The sequence below is a fragment of the Lithobates pipiens genome, unplaced genomic scaffold (assembly GCF_037356315.1).
Source record: "Lithobates pipiens isolate NorthernLeopardFrog02 unplaced genomic scaffold, aLitPip1_a1.2 Scaffold_1, whole genome shotgun sequence".
Taxonomy (NCBI): domain Eukaryota; kingdom Metazoa; phylum Chordata; class Amphibia; order Anura; family Ranidae; genus Lithobates; species Lithobates pipiens.
Window position 1 is genome coordinate 179,158,375 of NW_027507685.1, and position 20,866 is coordinate 179,179,240.

At 44.4% G+C, this 20,866-nt stretch overlaps 1 protein-coding gene across 1 annotated transcript in view; it reads left to right on the plus strand.

Moving 5' to 3' along the window:
• ATAT1 (alpha tubulin acetyltransferase 1) overlaps positions 1-20,866 on the plus strand; it is a gene marked incomplete in the record, with an annotated part of 60,863 nt that overhangs the window by 12,534 nt on the left and 27,463 nt on the right. The window contains 2 exon segments of the mRNA XM_077478965.1: positions 5,062-5,153; positions 19,454-19,514. Coding sequence (XP_077335091.1) covers positions 5,062-5,153; positions 19,454-19,514 — 153 coding nt within the window.

Genomic DNA, 20,866 nt, shown 5'->3' on the forward strand with positions numbered 1-20,866 from the left:
CGCAGGCAGGCGTCTGCAGTCAGCATGGAGTCTGTACCTATCATTAGCATGACGCAAAGCCTCCTGGACTTGTACCCAAGTGGAACGAAGACCGCGGAGATGCTCCTCTAATGCAGAAATACTCTGCGGAACAAATGAGTCAGGCAACATGGAAGGTTGGAAACCATAATTCGCCATAAATGGAGACGATCGGGAGGCAGAATTCAAGGCACTGTTGTGAGCAAACTTTGCCCATGGTAATAGGTCTGACCAGTTGTTATGGTGGTCAGAAATATAGCAACGTAGGAACTGCTCCAAGGACTGATTGGCTCGCTCTGCGGCCCCATTAGACTGCGGGTGATATGCAGAAGAGAACGCAAGCTGGATTCCCAACTGTGCACACAAAAGGCTCGCCAGAACCGGGAGACAAACTGACTGCCCCTATCCGAGACAATCAACTTGGGTAGCCAATGTAAGCGAAAGATCTCCCAAGCAAAAATGGAAGCCAGTTCCTTAGAGGTAGGCAACTTCTTAAGTGGAATACAATGACACATCTTTGAGAACCGGTCAACCACCATAAGGATAACACTGTTGCCTTGGGAGTTGGGCAACTCCACAATGAAATCCATAGACAGGTGAGTCCAGGGCCTCTCTCCATTGGGTATGGGTATGGGTTGTAGGAGGCCCACTGGAAGGTGTCGTGGAGTCTTAAGCCTCATACACACGATAGGACTTTGTACAAACTTTCCCTTGGATTTTTGTACAAAGGGCGTCGGCCCTGAACTTGTATTGCATACACACAGCAGGACTTTTTCAGCCAACTTTCACCAAATCACATGGTTTTTCTGCTCTTTACCGCCACCTTTGGTCAACTTCTGTATTGTTGTCTGATCTTTTGCATTGGTTCTGAGCATGCCTGTTTGTACTTTGTACAAAAGTCCTATGGTTTTCTGTACACACGATCAGACTTTGCTCCATCGGACTTTTGTTGCCAGAAAGTTTGTCCGTTCGCAGAGCCAACAAAAGTCCGATGAAAACCAAAAAAGTTTGTCCGATGGAGCGTACACACGGTCGGATGTTGCTCCAAAACAGCTAATTTGCATGTTTGTTGTCAAAAAGTCTGATCGTGTGTATGGGCCTTTACTCTGAGCACACATGGGACAGGCAGCTACGAAGGCAGTAACATCAGCCCATAGACTAGGCCACCCCATTTGTTGGTAAATGGCCCAAATGAGTTGATTCTTCCCATGATGGCCAGCTGCCTTGGGAGAATGGTAAGTCTGGAGCACAGCAGTACGGAGACTCTGGAACAAAGCAGTGGGCACAAGGTTTATCAGGAGGAGCGTGGACCTGAGCAAGAATTTTGTCACCCAAAGGAGAAGTAAGACAGGTGCGAACCGTAGCCAAGATATGATCAGGAGGAATCATAGGAACCGGAACCGACTCCGACTTGGAAGTGGAGGAAAATTGTCGTGACAAGGCATCAACCCTTACATTCTTAGTACCGGGTAAGAATGAGACGATGGGCTATTTTCTTGTCGAGGTTTAATTACATTGTGCCCTTCTGGGAGAGAGTCGCTTAGCCTCAGACAAGAATGTAAGATTCTTATGGTCAGTAAGAATAAGAACAAGCACAGTGGTACTTTCAAGGAGATGTCTCCATTCTTTCAGGGCTAAAATGATCGCCAACAGCTCTCTGTCACCAATCTCATAATTGCACTCGGCAGGTGACAATTTCTTGGAAAATTAGCCACACGGATGCATAGCGCTCTGAGTTAGGACATTGAGACAGAAGGGTGCCAACTCCAGTCTCAGAAGCATCAACTTCTAGGAAAAAAGGCAACATAGGATCAGGATGTGCCAACACAGGAGCAGAAACAAAGGCAGCCTTGAGAGTCTCAAAGGCCTTAACGGACTCCGGAGACCAACTCTGTGGGTTACCATCCTTTCTGGTCATATCAGTCGGGCTTGACCAGAGACGAGAAGTTACGAATAAACTTCCGAAAGTAGTAGGCGAAGGCCATGAATTCAGAAGATACAGTCAATCCACTTGTTGGTAATATTTTTTCCAGATTGGATGAGCAAGATCACCACATGGATCATTTTTCCATGTCGTTACAAACGCTCCTGAGTCGCACGGCTCACCTGGAATCCCCCACGGTGGCTACTCTGGTACAACCTGAGTCGCAGGCCATCCCTGCTGCTGCGCCAGTCTCTGTGCAGGCACCTGCCTCGAGTATTACCTCTATAAGAGGTATGTCTGGTTCCGCTCCGCTTCCCCAGCGATTTGGGGTTGATCCAGTTCAATGCAGAGGGTTTCTCAATCAGGTTGAGATATACGTTGAGATGCTGCCCCATCTTTGCTTTCTGAGAGAGCCTTGGCCTGGGCTAACCCTCTATGGGAGACGCAAAAACATGTTGTCTTGAGCTACCCTCAGTTTGCGGCCTCCTTTATAAGGGTTTTTGACGTTCCCGCACGCTCTGCTTCTGCTGCCAAGTGCCTCATGTCCATCAGAGTATGAGAACTGTTGCCGACTATGCCATTGAATTCCGTACTCTGGCAGCAGAGGTTGCTTGGAACAATGAGGCCCTCGTGGCTGCTTTTTCTCATGGTCTCTCAGATTCCATCAAGGATGAGATAGCAGCCCGAAATACCCACTGAGCTGGAGAGCTTGATCTCGTTTGCCATCCTCATTGACTCCAGACTCAGAGAAAGACTTTCTCTTAAGGAGCGCTTGCGGAAGCCTCCTGTACGCTTGCCTCCGAACTTTGTAGTCCCACCTATTCCTCCCTCACCTCCCATGCCTCCTGGTACCGAGACGGTCAGTGAAGATGAACCCATGCACCTGGGCTTCACACGTCTCTCTGCGGATGAGAGAGCCTCTACGAAGAGGGGAGAGATTGTGCCTTTATTGTGGCCTTCGCCTACTGTCAGAAACCATAACCCAGACCGAGACAGAAGTACAATTAAATCACACTTGTTTATTAAATAAAAAGGTAAATAGAAAAAGCGTAGTCAAAGCATAGCCAGAGTTCAGTAACTGGATAGAGTAGTCAGCCAGGCCAGAGTTCAATAACCAGATGGGGTAATCAGCCAGGCCAGAAGTCAGGGATCCAAGTAGAGCAACAGCAAGCAGGATAAGGAGCCAGAAGGGATGTCAGCAAGCCAGTCTTTAAACAAAACCGCAGGAGATGGTTTCTTGGGATGTGACCAAGGCGAAGGCAGAGGTGAAGTGAGCTGGACAGCTTTTAAGTAGGCGGGTCAGACGAGCATGATCAGGAACAGCTGGTAATTGTGGAGAGAGATGAGAGCTGGCAATTAGCCGACAGCTGAGCAGCCAGCCCAGAGACGGAAGGGCTAAGCCAGCCCTGGCAGCTCCCTATCCCCCTCTTATACTTACCTGAACCAGAACTCGATCCAGTGCTGTGCATGAAAGTAGCAGCTCTCTCCCTTCTGTGGGTGGACACACAGGGCATGGCTTAGGACTGAGCCTGAACAAGTGCCCCCATAGCAAGCAGCTTGCCATGGAGGGCACTCGGCAGGGGAGGATTGGGGCTGCTCTGTGCAAACCCATTGCACAGAGCAGGTATTACTTATTTTTTATTATGGGTTAACAACCACTTTAAGCTGTGTCACAAAGGAGCTTGTTTTTATTTGTCCCAGCATCCAATATATGCTTGTGCTTCCAAGTGTATAACTAGCTTGAAGCTTTTTTTTTTTTTCCAACAGAAGACAAATGCACTGTATATGAACCAGTCTGTTCTAACAGTCATCAGGGAAAGTCAAACATATGTGCTTCCACTGATAACAATATAAACAGTTTAAAAAAAGCTTGTTTTCAATGATAAATTGGTTACCTTGCTCTGGTGAGTTGTTGTCCTTTACTGATTTACTTTGTGTGTTGAACCACTGTACTTTGAGGTTTTGCTTTCCTGCAGTACACTTTATGACCACAAAATGGCGCCATCGGTTAACTAGGTAACAAAGTGAGATTAGTCTTGATGACATAGATGAGAAAATATAAAGCCATGGATAAAAAATTGAATGGCTTTATCAAATTATTTGTATCAAGGGTATTATAAATAATATCTGGGTAATATCTACACTTTCCTGGTTTTTCTATTACCTATCTAGGTGCTCCGTCAGTTTCACCTAAAACTCTATCTCCTCCTTTCCTCTACCTCCTCTGTAGGAGTCCCCCAAGGTTCTGTCCACAGATGCCTTTTTATTCTATATTTATATCGCCTCCTTTGGTCAGTTGATTACCTTCCAATATCGCCTTTTATGCTAATGATACACAAATCTGTTTCTTTGTTCTCAGCTCACCCCTTTTAAAAAGAGGTTCACTATGGGGAAAAAAATTAAGTCAGCAGCTTTATAATCCTGTAGGCAGCCGGCTATGCTGCTTTTTGGGTCACGGCCCACTGCGCATGTACAAGCCACACTGTGCTTTGTGAATGGTCCTGCAGTCTTGTGGAACCTGTGATGTGTTCCAGGGGACTGCAGAGAGGGAGGGGGAGAGGAGATCTTCGCTCAGGTCACTTACACTCAATGTCCACCACCCCTCTTTGCCAGTCCTTCCACTAGCATCTGCTCACCCAACAAGTAAAATACAAAATACTAACAACATCATATAACTATATCATCCAAACCATCCTCTTGGCTCATTCTCTCTAGCTCCCTTGTTACCCAGGCTAACTTCCATTACTTCTCCGGAGCCTCTCCTATCCTCTGGAATTCTCTACCCCAATCTGTATGATTATCTCCTACTCTGTTCTCCTTTAGTCGATCCATAAAAATGATTTTTTTTTTCTCTTTTTGAGAAGCCTATTCTGACTGCCTAAAAATTTACATTTTAAATTTCTTAATTTCTTTCTTGCCCCTTCCTTTTAGGTTGTAGGTTCTCAAAAGCAGGGCCCCCTTGACCAACTTGTCTGAATTGTGTTGTAATTGTACTTTCTCTTTTTATATCATAAAGTGCTGCACAAACTGATGCTATATAACTTCTGTATTATAATAATATATTTTAACTTTGTTTTGTAATAGAAGATTCACTATATTTTACACACTCCATGTTTCAGGCCCAGCGGCTGCCTGCCCCAATAACCAGCGCCTCTCGTATGCAGACAAATCAGCATCAGCTGTATATTCTGAAGGACTGCACAGCTAAAACGTAAGAATTGGTACAATAAAGGGACGGACTACTTGAACCACATGGTTTGCATATATGATTGTGATGTCTGTGTGCATGTGTTTGATATTTGGAAAGTCATGAAATACTGATACTGTTTAATGATTGTTATCAGGTATGCATAGCTAGATAATTTATTTAGATTGAAAAAAAACAAATGCCCTTTGCAGCTTCTTTCAGTTTGGAATTACAAAAAAACAAAAACTTATTTAGTGCATCTCATCAATTTAATCCATGCATCATGTTTTATCCCTTAGACAGGCCATACACGGAACAAATTTCTTTCCTGCAACCACGGGTGGCTCGATTTCCCCCATCAACATACAGTGTTGACAGGGGAATCCCTCCTGCTAAGCAATTGTAATCTCAGTGAGTGATAGCGGCTATACCGACCACTAGTGATAACCGTATGTAAAATCTGGCAAGCTGGTTGTACCCAAGTTGATTGATTAACATGGGTACGTTCAGCCTACCCCTACATGGTTTGAAGCTTGGCTGTTTTTTTCTGAACCAGCAGAGATTTGAACCATCTGTGGCTGGCCTTATACACAGCTGTTACTGTAAAATAAGGCCTCATGTACACTATATGCTCTTGATGCTTTTTTTTTTCCTTTTTTCAGGAGCTTAGCAGAGACAAAAAACATGGTAAAAAGTTGCGTTTGGCATGGGCGTTAATGAGCACTAATGCATGTTCCCGAGTCTGGTGTTATTACGTTCTGTTGGCCAGAATTCTGCCCATTAGAATGTATTAACACACGAGCGCGCCTAGCTTTAAAGCAAGTTCCACTGGTTTTTGAGTTTATTAAATGTCAGCAACTACAAAAAGTATAGCTGCTGACTTTTAATTAACAGCCACTCACCTTCCCACGGTTTAGCGATGCAGCCGCCCGAAGCCTCCGTTCTCTCCCCCTCCTCTTTGCGGCTCCAACATTGTGAAAGTGGGCACTCCGGCTGTGACAGTTTGTGACTTCACAGTCGGGCGCGCACTGTTCATGTGTGAGCCGTGCTGTGCTCCATCAATGGCCAGGCAATCTTCTGGGACCTGTCACCTGTCCCAGAACATTGCCGGGAGGCAGGGGCCACCTAGGAATCGCCTAGGCGGTCAGTCAGAAGGAGGGAGTGGGACAGGAAGCCCCACTCCAAGCCAGGTACCCAGCCCCCAACCCCCAAAAAATGAAATGCCAAATGTGTTTTTTCTGCCTATAACCTGACATGCCACTGAAAACAGTGTTTTCTTTATCGTACATCATGGGACACAGAGCCCTAAATAATTACTTAATGGGCTATAGGCCACATTCAGGTGTTGACACTGGTAAACCCAATCAAGAACGTTTATTCCCTATATAATCCCTCCTCCTCCCAGGAGCACATCAGTTTTTTTCTCCAGTGTCTAAGGTGTTGGTCACAAGTGAAGATGTGCCCAGAGGATCTCCAGGAGCGATCCATGCTGGATTTAAATAGCCTCCATAGACCAGATCCATCCAAAGTGCCATTGAGGCCTACAGGGATGGTATCTGGGGCCTTGTATCTGAAGCACAAGGTTTTGCCTGTAACACCTCTTTGTAGGGCTGGACCCCAGGAACCCAGGGCTTAGGTCTTGTTACATTACCTAAACTTCCTGATGGGGTGCTCTTTATAGGTTCAAGGCAGTTGGAACCCTGTTTTAGGAACCCAGTCCTTTAAGGTTTGCTATGCAGCCTGCCGTGATGGGTGAAGGTTAGATTGTCTGTTAATTCAGCAAATCTTGTGGCGTGGCTAAGGTAAGGGAAGAAACTTGGGTATTAAAAACATCTATGTATTTCTCCCATTAGGGAAAAAATGTTGTCATGCCTTAATTCTCCACTAGAGGGAATCTATGCACATACTTTACAATGTTGTCTTCACTGTAAACTCAGTCCGTGTCTGGTTGCAGCAGCGTGTGGAGGGAGACTTTGCAAGGTAAAAGAAAGTTGCAGAAATGTTTTCTTCTCCCCCCTGATGGGACCAGAGGGTTGCTTACACTTCCCCCTACAACTAAAAACCAATAAATACGGGGCGTGACCGGATGGAGAAGGAGGAAGGTGTGCTTGAGTGAGTGAGCGTCTCGCCTCGCTCTCCCCTCCATGCTGATAGCGTACAGCAACGAGCGGCGTCTCTCCTCGCCGACCCTCTCTGCCGCTGACAGGTCGGATGATGGATGAGGAGAGTAGCGCCTAGCTGATCGAGTGAACAGGCATCCCCCCCCCCCGCTTACCCCTACGGCATACAGCAGTGAAGGCGCTCCACAGGAGTCTCGTTGGAGGTGGGCAGGATCCCTCTCTGATTGCCAAGGAAACGACAGAGCAAGTTCTGGTAAAAGAGTTCAAAGAGGGGAGGAGGAGACTACATTCTCGGCTATGTGCAGCAGAGGAATGACACAAAGGGAGACTCTATTCAAACACAACGAACTGGTGAGAGTAAACACTGCCATGTAAGATAGTGAGCCTGAACTGCTATGTGATCTCTGATTGAGATATTGTTTACAGGAAAAGGAAGATGGATCATCTTCACTAATCACACTGTGCATAAATCTTCCTGCTTGTTGTCTTTTCACTGCTTTAACCCTGAAAGAACTTTTTGTTGGTGAGAAGATTGTGAACTGTAAAAAAAAAAAAAAGACTCTTTACCGGCACTGAAGTGCCTGCTCACACAGTTAAATGTAGAGATTGGAATAGGAGATACTGAGGTTTTGGCATAGCTCAGAGTCTGCAGTAAATAATGTAAAACTGTGTAGTGTGTGCCTTTTCACCTGGTGGTTCTCCTTTTTTTTCACACCCCTCGATGAGAGATCCTGCCATTAAGAAATTTTTTGTTGTTTTTTTTTTTCTTTTGGTGTAAAGCTCCTTTGTATGAAGATGTCTTTTATGCTTCAACACGCAATCTAAGTTCGTTTCGCTCATAAGAGTGTTTATAAGAGTATCGGGAAACAGAAACTCTCTCTTTAAAGGAACCTTAACCTGTTCTGATGTGGTAACCTATGCAGGTCATTTAGCTGGAGCTGGAACTGTTTTTGACCCTTCTGGGAACTTTAGAAGTACAATTCGGTGCCGTGTGTGTTTCCCTATTCCTAGGATCCCCTCCTTTTTTTCCTCGCCTAGGGTGAGAGAGAAATCAGATATACATATAATCTCTGGGGATAATATTTTGGAATAAAATAAAGTCACTATGCCATCACACCGAGCGTCTAAATCCAGCCAAGCAGCTGCAGCCGCAAAATTAGAGAAGTACGCCCATAATCCGGGTCAGGGGCCTAGTCAGACTTCCCCAAAGGGCCCGCAACAAGGACAGCAACCCCAAGCTAATAGGTTATCAGGCATCAAAGGCATTAGGAAAAGCCAAGGGCCAAGCCAGTCCCAAACGGCTTTGGAGGAAAAGGAGGAAAGAGCTGACTCTGAGGGTCAAGCCAAGGATGCGAGCCTAGAGGGGGCAACTGGCTCATTGGAGGAGGGTCTGCAGGGAGGACCTGAACCAGAACCGGAGCCAACCCTAAGAGAGGTTCTGATGGCAGTCAACCTTTGTAGAGAATCCCTGGGAGGAATGAGCATTCAACTCATCTCTATTCAGGAGGAATTATCACATACTAGACAGGATATTCAAAGGATTCAGGTTAGGACTACGGCCCTTGAGGAGCGGTTGAGCCGGGTTGAAGATGATCTGGCCCCCATGATAAGAGAATTCAGGTTAATACAAGAACAGCTAACAAAACAGGATAATAAATTAGATGAAATGGAGAATAGGATGAGGAGGAAGAACATTCGGATTGTAGGTCTGCCAGAAAGCTGTGAAGGTTCAGATCCTATAGCCTTCCTGGAGAAATGGTTCAGGGATACGTTTGGTCAGGACTCTTTTTCTTCATTTTTCTCTATCGAAAGGGCACATAGAGTCCCTTCAAGACCTCCACAGACGGGTGCCCCTCCAAGACCTTTTCTGGCTAAGCTACTGTTTTTTAAGGACAAAGAGACTATTACCCGTAAAGCTAGGGAGAGGGGTAAGATCGTATATAATGGTTCGCGTGTGTCGATCTTCCCGGATTACTCCCCAGACCTTCAAAGAAGGAGAGCTAAATTTGGGGAAGTTAAAAGGAAGCTCCGCCAAATGGACATGGCCTATGCGCTATTATATCCAGCAAGATTACGGATAAATGCTCCTGAAGGGACTATAATTTTTGATAATCCTGGAGGTGTGGAGGAGTGGTTGGTGTCCCACCCCCGGAGATCTTAGTAGTGATGGACTTTTTTGTGCCCCCCCCTCTTTTTTTTTTTTTTCTTTTTTTTTCTTCCACCTATGTTTTGGGGGAGGGGGAGGAGGAATGTGGACCCAACTGTAATCCCCTTTTTTTTTCTGTGTTGGTTGTTTTGTTTTGGGAAGGGGGAGGGAGAGCTGAGGGAGGGGGGGGTCACGCATGTTTCCCCTTTGGTTGAAGGGGACGGCGGGGTCCCCACCTCCTTTACCAGTTGTATGGGGTAATATTCTTGTTTGGCGATTTTCGGGAGGAGGGGAGGGGTGGGGTGTGGTGGGGGGTTGGGTTGGTAATAAGGTTTAAGTTAAAAATGTGGAGTTATTCACAAGCAAAGTGTGAATGGGAAGGTCACAGAAGAAGGCCCCAGGTGATGCCTAAAGAGGCAATGGGAGAAGAATGTGAGAAAGGTGAATGGTATGGGTGGAGAGAGAGAAGTTTATGGTGTGTAAAGCTTGACTGGCAGGTGGGAGTAGGGTGGAAGAGGATTGTTTTTGTGAGTAGAACACCACTTAGAGCACAATTATGTATGACAAAACAAAGGGCAAAAATTTATTACACAAGAGGGAATAATAAAGGAGGGTCACGAGGACACGCACCTATAAGAAAACAATGGTTGAAAGTTTATTATATTAAAGGGTATAACAAAGAGGAGTCATATACACGAGTTTTTAGGTATTTTCACTGTAATTTGTAATGAGTGAACGCACGGTATTAGAGGGGAGAGGTCTTACTTTATACTCTTGGAATGTTAGAGGGATGGGGGATCCGAAGAAGAGGATGGCAGTTAAGCTATCAGCCATGTCTCACGGAGCAATGCTTCTTTTTCTCCAGGAGACACATTTTACAAAAGCCGCCACTACACAGTTGGGGTGGGGGGAATACCATATCCAATACCATTCGTGTCATACCTCCTTTTCTAGGGGGGTTAGTATTTTTATAAAAAGGGGGGTTTCATTTAACTGCCTCCAGGTGAAGATAGATGAACAAGGAAGGTATATCTTCCTATATGGTATTTTAGAGGGAAAGACTTTGATTTTGGCCAATGTTTATATACCACCACCATCCACTATGGATATCTTATATGACATGGTTGAATTTGTGCTGGACAAACCGGAAATCCCACTGATATTAATGGGAGATTTTAATATGGTCATGGATAAAATATTGGATAGATTTCCTAGTGGGAGGGTTCAGCAAGGGGGTATAAATGAGAGTCGCTTGTCGCAGTTCCTGGGAGAAATGGGTCTGAAGGATCTCTGGAGACTCCAGAATCCAAAATCCCGAACCTTCTCGTGTCTCTCCACCACATATTCAACCCGGTCAAGGATAGATATGATTTTGGGGAATGATGAGGCGGGAGCATTAATAAGTAAAATAAGCTATATGCCAAGAAGTCTATCGGACCACTCAGCAATAAAGAGCTTCCTGGATATAGGAGAGAGAAGCCAGCGAAAAGGGTGGAGATTCAGCCCCACTTGGTTGGAGCTTATGAGGGAACCAAAGGTTGTATCGAGCTCTCTTAAAGAATTTATTAATTTGAACGCAGGTTCAGCTCCAACAGGGATGGTATGGGATGCACTGAAAGCCTACCTCCGAGGGCTTTTAATACAACAGATGTCTATAATCAAAAAACAGTTTAGGGAAAGGGAAGAGAATGCCTCAAGAAGTGTGGTAAGTTTAGAAATCCAGTATATTAAAAACCCAACATTAGATAACCAGGGAAAATGGATTAAAGCGCAGCAGGCATATCGTCATATAATGCTGGAGAAGGCCGAAAATAAATCTTTATTTCAGAAACAACTAGCATTTGGGGAAGGGGAAAGGGTAGGGCGGATGCTAGCATACCTGGCGAAAACAAATTCCGCTCCATCTACGATACCAAGGATTAGTATGGTAGATGGCAGGATATCTACTAACAATTCAGATATTGTAGAGAGATTTAGAGCGTACTATGAGGACCTATATCAATCTAACCAGGCCGAGATGAGGGAGGAAATGGATATATTCTTCAACCCCCTGGCTATTCCACATCTTTCGAAAGAAGATGGGGATATGCTAGACGGTCCTATAACGATCGAAGAGATTCGGCGTATAGTACAAGAAATGGCAGGTCAGAAAGCCCCAGGCCCAGACGGCCTTCCGGTGGAGGTCTATCGTCACTTTGGTGAGGTACTAATTCCGGAGCTTCTGAAAGTCCTTAATTGGGCGCTAGAAGCAGGGGAACTTCCTCCCTCAATGAGAGAATCAAATATAATAGTGCTGCCAAAGGAAAATAAAGACCCTCTTGTCCCCTCATCATATAGACCCATCTCTCTGCTGAATCTGGATGTTAAGATCCTAGCTAAGGTCCTGGCAAATAGATTGAATGTAGTGATAGGGAAAATTATTCATCCCGATCAATCAGGATTTATTCCTGGGAGATCCACAAGTACAAATATAAGACGGGTATTTTTGAACCTCCAGATTCCAGTGGATGGAGATGGCCAGAGAGTGGTTTTATCCTTGGACGCTGCTAAAGCCTTTGATTCTCTAGAGTGGAGCTATCTGTGGAGAGTCCTGAGAGAATTCAAGGTGGGCCCGGTATTCATAAAATGGGTTAAAATGTTATATAGATGTCCGGAAGCAAGAATTAGAGTCAACAACGAAAGCTCGGGTGGGATCCGACTGAAGAGAGGTACGAGGCAGGGGTGTCCCCTGTCTCCCCTCTTGTTCGCTATGGCGATCGAGCCTTTGGCTATATCCTTGAGATCAAATATGAGAATAAAAGGTTTTAGGAGAGGGGAGGAAGAAGAAAAAGTAGTATTATTCGCAGATGATCTCCTTTTGCTTCTTGGAGATGTTCAGCATTCAATAGGGGAAGTGATGTATAGAATTACTAATTTTGGACATCTTGCGGGCTTCAAAAAAAACTGGGACAAATCTTGTATATTGCCTATAGACCCATTAGTTAGCCCCCTACCTTGTGAAGCTGCACATATTCAGATAGTGAGTAAGATGAAATATCTGGGTATCTGCATCTCTAAAGACCCTAAGCAATATGTGATAAATAACTTGGTTCCACTGGTATTCAAATTTAAACAAAAAATTAAGATATGGAAGAAATTACCACTTTCAGTAGCAGGTCGATGCAACCTTATTAAAATGATTCTTTTGCCACAACTTCTCTATGTACTACATAATTCCCCAGTATGGATATATAAGGACTGGTTCCATAAGATAGATACCATATTTAGAGAACTGATGTGGAAGGGGGGTCGAGCACGTATTGGGTTAAAGACTCTGCAACTTCTAAGTAATGGAGGGGGAGTTGCGCTCCCACACCCGTTTAATTACTTCATAGCAGCTCAGCTACAACACCTATCAGGAGAGGAAGTGGGGGGAGAGGGGTGGAAAAAGGGTTCTCCCCTCACACAATTCCTCGGAAGGTCACTAGTAGTAGCATTAGAGGCATGGGCATTCATACGGGAGGTCCCTACCCTAGGATTAATGATTAAGGTGTGGGAGACAACTAAAAAAATATTGGGTTATGAGGGATTTACAGAATATTCCCCCTTATGGGCAAACAATAAGTTGGAAGAGGTTTTAAAAATAGGACCAGTAAGGGAATGGGAAAAAAGGGGTATACACTTAGTTCATCAGATCTATCGAGACGGTAGAATGAAACAATTCCAAGACTTAAGGAATCAGTTCCTAATTCCGAAAAAATCCTTTTTTAGATACTTGCAGATCAGGCATGCTTTGGATAAACAGTTCCAGGGTATAGTAATGGAATGGAGTCAGATACCAGTAATAGAGGACATAATACGAGCAAAATCAGGGAAAGGTTTAATATCCAAAGTGTATGTCGAGTTGTGTAAGAAATCTCAGGAAAAAAAACAGGCTAAAAAAAACAGGAAAAAATGGGAGTCTGATGTGGGTGACATCTCGGAGGCCCAATGGGAGAGGATCCTCGAGGTGGCGCCATGGGTGTCCATCTCCCCATCTCAAAAGTTCTCACATCTACTGTTATTGTATAGAGCATACTATACCCCCAAGAGGTTGGCCCAATTTGGTAGAAGGAGCGATGCAGCGTGTCCAAGATGTGGTAGGACAGAAGGAGATATGATCCACATGTTTTGGAGATGTCCTAAGCTACATCGGTATTGGAGGGAGGTTGTGATGATAGTTAGCAGGGTTTTTGAGATGGCAGTGGAAATGGAACCAATGGGATGTGTATTGGGATGGATCAAGGGGAGTAGTGACCCCAAGGATAGTAATTTAGCCAAAGTAAGGTGTCTCTTTCAGGCTAGAAAACTCATAGCCCAGAAATGGCAATCTGCCACACCCCCCACGAGTGGCGAATGGGTGCAAAATATGAATAGGGTTATCCTTAAAGAGAGAGTAGCGTATATGAGACAAGGGGGTATTAAAAAGTTTGATAAGATATGGAAAGAATGGTGTGCAAAAATGATGAACGAAGGTACCTCTTAGTAAGAAGGAAGTATGATGAATGGGAGTGTATGAGTGGGGTAGGTGATGAATGTAGGAAGGGAAGGATGGGAGAGGGATATGTAAACAGGTATTGTGTTAATACTGTTTTTTTTATTGGAAGGTTGTATGAGTTGTATTTAATTGAAAAATAAATTAATAAAGATATAAAGTAAAAAAAAAAAAAAAAAAACCAATAAATACCACAGCTGTCAGTCTCTTCTCAGGTGATGAGGAAGAGACAAGCAGCCTGCAACACAAGGACACACGAGCTGTGGGACACGTATGGGTTGCAAAACTGGCATTCCTAATACAAGAACAACACTCTTTTCCCATCACTAGGCTGGACTTTATAGCGGCTTTAAAAGTCATGACTATTTTCAGCATTTAAGTGCAAATTTGTATAGTGCCTCTGTTTTTGTACTTAGGACTATGCCTGCCAAAAAAAGACACCACAGAAACTAAAAAGATACTGAAGGTTTCAACCCCAGGCACTAGGATCTCGAGTCACATTTCCACGCTGTCATCCTTGTCTGAATTACCAGCTATGGCAAGCCATTGGAACAAATTGATGGTGCAGCTGCGGAGTAAACCACGGTAGATGAACCTTTTTCAGACTCTGAATCTGAGAAATTGCTGATACAAACTCTTACGGAGATGGTTCGTTCTACTTTCAGGCTACATTTAACAGAGTCTCCTGAAAGCTTGGCTTCTTCCTTGGGTTCCTTAAAATTTTCATATCCTTTGCATGCGTTTCCTGCACATCCATTACTAGAACAGCTTATGTTTGCTGAATTGGATCACCCAGGTAAGCATTTTCTCTCTCCTAAGCCCTTGTACACACGGTCGGAGAATCCGTCGGAATGTGTCCTAACGGACCGTGTCGTCGGATAATCCGACTGTGTGTGGTATGCATCGGACTGATTCCGTCGGAATATCCGTCGGACCCAATTTTCCAACATGTTGGAAATATTTCCCGACCAACTGGGCCCGATCGGACATACTCCGATCATGTGTAGAGAATTTTGATCGGACCAAGTGCCACGCATGCTCAGATCAAATTCCTACATCAAAGCTATTGGCTACTAGCCTGAATGTAGTCCCATCGTAACGAAATTACGACATCACGTTCTGAAAGATCGGATTTTTCACCAATTTTGTCCGACTGTGTGTATGCAACAGTTTCGGACAAGATCCGATGGACAAAATCCGACGGATTTGGTTGTGGAAATCTCCAACCGTGTGTACAGGGGCTAATTTTCAATTCTCTATCCTCCTGGAGGAGAAATTCTCCAAAAGATGGAAAGTACCAGCAATTGACGCTGCGATTTCCAATGTGAATAATAGCTTAGCTTGTCCTGTAGACAATGCACAGATGCTTAAGGAGCCAACAGATAAAAAGTTGGAATCCCTGCTAAAGTCTGCCTTTTCCTTGGCAGGTGCCGTTATTCAGCCTGCAATCGCTGCAATAGGCCTCTGCCAATCCCTAAAGGACCAATTTAAACAGGCCCTTAGAGAGCTTCTTGCACAACAAGCTTGAGATTTGGCTGAACTACCAAAAGCACCATGCTTTGCAATAGATGCCATTAAAGATTCTATTCACCAGGCGCCCCGCCTTGTGCTTATGCTTATGCATATGCATAGAATCCTGTGGCTAAAAAATTGGTCAGCTGAAGCACCATGTAAAAAACACCTAACTGGGTTTCCCTTATATGGGGAGTGATTATTTGGAGAAGACTTGGATAAATATATCCAAACAATTTCTAATGGGAAAAGTACTCTTTTGCCAGTCAAAAGAAAGTATAACCGCCCTTCATTTAAATAGGCTCTTTCCCCTGCGCCGGGGGTTTCTGCCTCTAGGCAGTGGCGATGGCCTCCGCCGTCAGACTCTAGAGGAAAACCTCAGGATCAAACCCAGTCTCAAAACAAGTCCTGGGGTCGGAAACCTGCAAAGAAGAGAATCCTAAAGCATCATCATGAGGATGCAACCTCCCTCACCAAGGTGGGGGGAAGACTTCTGCAGTTTTCCAAAGTCTGGAAAGAGAAAATTCAGGACAGATGGGTCATCTCCATGGTAACGTGAGGTACAAGCTGGAATTTCGGGACTTTCCACTGTCTCGCTTCCTGAGGTCAACCGTTCCCAAAGAGCCAGAGAAGAGACAATCTGTTTCAGGCACTAGACCGATTAATATCTCAAGGGTTGATCGTACAGATCACCCCAAAGGAGCAAGGTCTGGGGTTTTACTCAAACCTTTTCATGGTACCAAAACCAAATGTCAGACCCATTCTAGATCTAAGAAATCTAAATCGGTTCCTGAAGATCTGCTCCTTTTGCATGGAGACGATCAGGTCATTAGTTTCTATCCTTCTAGGAGGAGAACTTCTGGCATCAATCGACATCAGGGATGCATATCTGCATGCCCCTATATTTCCTGCTCATCAAAAGTTTTGGCGGTTCGAGTTAGAACAGCAGCATTTTCAATTTGTAACTCTGCCCTTCGTGCTAGCCACAGCACTCTGGGTGTTCACCAAAGTGCTGGCTCCACCTCTAGCCGGGTTAAGGGCACGGGGCATGACAGTAATAGCTTACCTTGACCATCTATTGCTAATAGATCAGTCGGTGGCTCATTTGGAGCAAAGCATATGCACTACAACCAACTATCTAAAAAGTTTAGGTTGGATTCTCAGCCTAGAGAAATCTTCCTTAATACTGCTAAAAAGGCTTGAGTACTTGGGTCCGATCATAGACACAGCCCAGAAAAGGGTGTTCTTGCCTCAGGCAAAGATCAACTCCATAAGAGAGCTGGTGCGGATGGTCAGGTCAAATGGTGATCCCTCCATTCGCCTTACATGAGGTTACTAGGAACCATGGTGGCTTCATTCAAAGCAGTTCCCTATGCCCAGTTTCATTCAAGACTGTTGCAAAACAGTATCCTGTCTGCTTGGAACAAAACAATTCAAGCTTTAGACTTGCCAATGCAGCTGTCCCCAAGCGTGTCCCAAAGTCTCACTTGGTGGTTACTAACCCAGAATCTGCTGAAAGGAAAATCCTTCAGACCATTCATCTGGAAAGTGGTAATGATGGATGCCAGCCATTCAGGCTGGGGAGCAGTACTAGAAAAGACAACTGTCCAGGGACAGTGGTCAAGAACCGAAAGAGCCTTGCCCATCAATATCCTAGAGATTCGGGCAGTACGTCTGGCTCTAAAGGCCTGGACTTTCAGGTTACGGAATTGTCCTGTCAGGATTCAACCTGATATCGCCACAGCTGTGGCCTTTATTAATCACCAAGGGGACACCAAGAGTCTCTCAGTACAGAGAGAGGTGAACCATATTCTAACTTGGGCAGAAAGGACTGTCCCATGCCTTTCGGCAGTCTTCATTCCGGGAGTAGAGAATTGGCAGGCGGACTACTTAAGTCACCAGCAGTTATTCCAAGGAGAATTGGTCTCTTTATCCCGACATATTTTAGGCTCTTTGCCATAGATGGGGGACTCCGGACGTAGATCTTCTAGTGTACAGGTTCAACATGAAGTTTTGTCAACTTTGTGGCCAGAACAAGGGATCCATTCACATGCGGAACGGATGCGTTGGTGACCCCATGGGATCAGTTCTCGCTGATCTATGCATTTCCCCCCCCCCTATTCAGATGCTGCCACAACTTCTTTGCAGGTTCAGGCTGGAAAGAAAGCTGGTAATTCTGGTGGCCACCAGCATGGCCCAGACTGTCATGGTATGCAGAAATCGTAAAAAGATGGCAGTAGAGGGCCCATGGTCCCTCCCACTACGGCCAGATCTGCTCTGTCGGGGACTGATATTCCATCCTTCGTTATGGTCTCTAAATGTATCCGCTTGGCTATTGACAACCACATTCTGAAGAAATGTGGGCTTTCCGGGTCAGTTATCTCTACCCTGATTAATGCAAGGAAGCCAGCTTCCAGAATTTATATATTATAGAGTCTGGAGGGCTTATATTTCCTGGTGTGAATCCAAGGGTTGGCTTTATCGGTCTTATTTCAGACACCACTTGCTGCTCATTCTTTAGTCTGGGGTTTCATACAAGGGGTAATGTGGCTTAATTGGAATGTCAAACCTCCCTTCAACCCTTGGGACCTAAACTTAGTTTTGTCTGTGTTACAAAAACATTAGTTTGAACCAATACAACATATTCCCTTAGTCCTTTTGACAAGGAAATTGGTATTTTTGGTTGCAATACCCTCAGCAAGGAAAGTCTCGGAACTGGCTGCTCTTTCTTGTATTTGATTTTTTTTCATGAGGACAGAGTGGTGTTGCGCCCTCGTCCAGGCTTTTTGGCAAAAGTGGTCTCAGGTTTTCACCTGAACCAAGATATTGTCCTGCCATCGTTTTTTCCAAAAACATGTTCCAGGGAAAAAAAGTCACCACATTGTCTTGATGTGGTGAGAGCAGTGAAAATCTATTTAAAGGCAACTGCTCAGATTCGTGAAACTGAAGTCTGGTTAATTCTGCCAGAGGGTCCTAAGGAAGGACAGGCAGTGTCAAAATCCACTGTCGGTAAGTGGATTCGACAAGTGATAATTCAAACTTATGATTTAAGGGGTAAGATTCTCCTGTTTCAATTTAAGGCGCACTCTACCAGGTCGATTAGTGCTTCTAGTGCGTCACCAGGCCTCCATGGCTCAGATCTGTAAGGCTGCAACTTGGTCTTCAGTGCATACATTCACAAAATTTTATCAGGTGGATGTAAGGAGGTATGAGGCTATCTCCTTCGGGTGTAGTGTGCTGCAGGCAGCAGTATAGGTCCTCAAGTCTGGGGGTACCCTCTGGGTTGTCTCCTTCCCCTCAAGTAGCATTGCTATGGGATGTCCCATTAAGTAATTACTTAAGGCTCTGTGTCCCATGATGTACGATAAAGAAACAGGATTTTTATAACAGCTTACCTATAAAAGTCTTTTTCTTTGAGTATGTCATGGGACACAGAGGTCCCTCCCCTCTTTTTTTGGGATTTAAGTATATTGCTTTGCTACAAAAACTGATGTGCTCCTGGAAGGAGGAAGGGTTATATAGGGAGTAAACTCCCTTGACTGGGTTTACCAGTGTCAACACCTGAAGAGGTCTTCTCATTTCCCAGATCTCCAAAAAATTAAGAGCTGAAGTGCCTTAGATGATCTCGCTGCCAATAGATAGCGATGAGACTAAAGGCACAGGAGTGCCTAGACACAGTGAATGTACTGCTATATAATTATTATTTTTTTTTTAGAAGTAATTCAGTACTAAAGATAAACATTTTATACACTTTTCTCTATGAAATTGCAATCCTTTTTACTTTTTAAGTTCAGGGCCAATAAGCAAATAGTCTCCTTTTAATATCAACTGAAAGTCACTATTTATATAGATTTTATAATGAACTGATTGGCTTCTGGATTTGTCTGTGAGTTTGAATACAAGAACTTTTAATCCATAGATGGCGCTAACCATCAAATTGCTTATAGACCTCTGGGTGTTGGGTGTGCCAAGTCGTTCCCTAGTGGTCAGATTCAGAATTATTAATATATATTTTTTTTATCTTGTGTTGCAGAGCTGGTCGTGGAGTGGTGATTGGTTTTCTGAAGGTCGGATATAAGAAGTTATTTGTGCTGGTGAGATATGCTAATAAATATTGTAGGGCTGTGGAAATTAAATATTCCTCGATTCATTTTTTTGATTGATCAAAATTCTTTTGATTGGTACTCGCCTCTCAGCCGGCTTCAGGGAGTTCCTTCGGAGATCCGGTGAAGTCACGGACATCGAGGTCACTGGACTCCTCCCCCTTCCCCAAGTACCTCTGTCTGCTAACGAAGGAAAGAGGGGAGGAGTCCGGTGAAATCGAAGTTCTGATTGAATGTAATGCATACGGGGAGAAGCTACGCATGACGTCACGCACTGCTGTCCTATGGAACTAACACTATTGTCGGCTTTACAAGCTGTGTTTTTTATAATTTTTATGTGAGTAGTTTGTGTTTGAACACAAAAATGTAATCTTATACTTAAGAGGTGAGTACGTAGATCTTTTCTTTCTACCAATGACCTGGTGAGATTTAAGGAGACGTGACAGAAGTTTATGGTCTGTGTTAACCCTTTTGATACCCGCTTGCATGACCACCTGTTTGCACAGGGGTCCATGCCATAAGGTAGGAGTGATTCGTTAGACCGGAGGTGGAGGGATTGTCACGCTACTGTGAAAAAAAAAAATTACTTCCGTCAGTGCTACAGTTTGAATTTAAAACGTATTTGTGTGAACTGTGAAGTTAAGTCATGGATTGTGGAAACAAACTAGTATCGGGTGATTTTATATAGTGTATACCACATTTACCACTGACTAATGCGGAGTTGCAATGCAAGGAGATCAGCTAAAAGTAGTTTGATCTGTATGTGCGTTATAAAAAAAAAAAATTAATCGAACACAAATTTTAATCAGTAACAGTCCTAAAATATTGGATATAAACATTCAGTTTGTATTGGCTGGCTAATGCAACGCACCTTCATGCATAAAAATCTGTGCATTGCAGTGCTGTGTATTATGAGCCCTTATAGCCCAGCTCCTGGCTTCTGGACATGTTTAAATGCTTGTTTGACTGGAAAGAGAGGAGGGGGGAAAAAAGTATAAATACTTATCTTATTCCTTGCTTCCCCCTGGCAGCCAGTGCTGTGTTACCAGAATGTGGGTGTGCATGGGCCTTTCTCTCCCCTTTCTCCTGTACAATGCTTGTATTGTAGGTGATGATGTCGGAGAGCTAAGACTGGCCAGGCAGCATAGTGAAGCGGCTTTGGGGGTATCTGTTGCATGGAAACGAAGAAGCCTACAGGAGCAAGAAATAACATAAATGTTTGAACGTATTCCTTTCCAGTGTTGGGGGGGGGGGGGGGAAGGGGGAACTCACTGCATGGGTAAATTTTAAAGCAGCTCAGAGTGGGGCTTTAAGCCAACCTTGCAGGGCAAAGCAAAAGACTG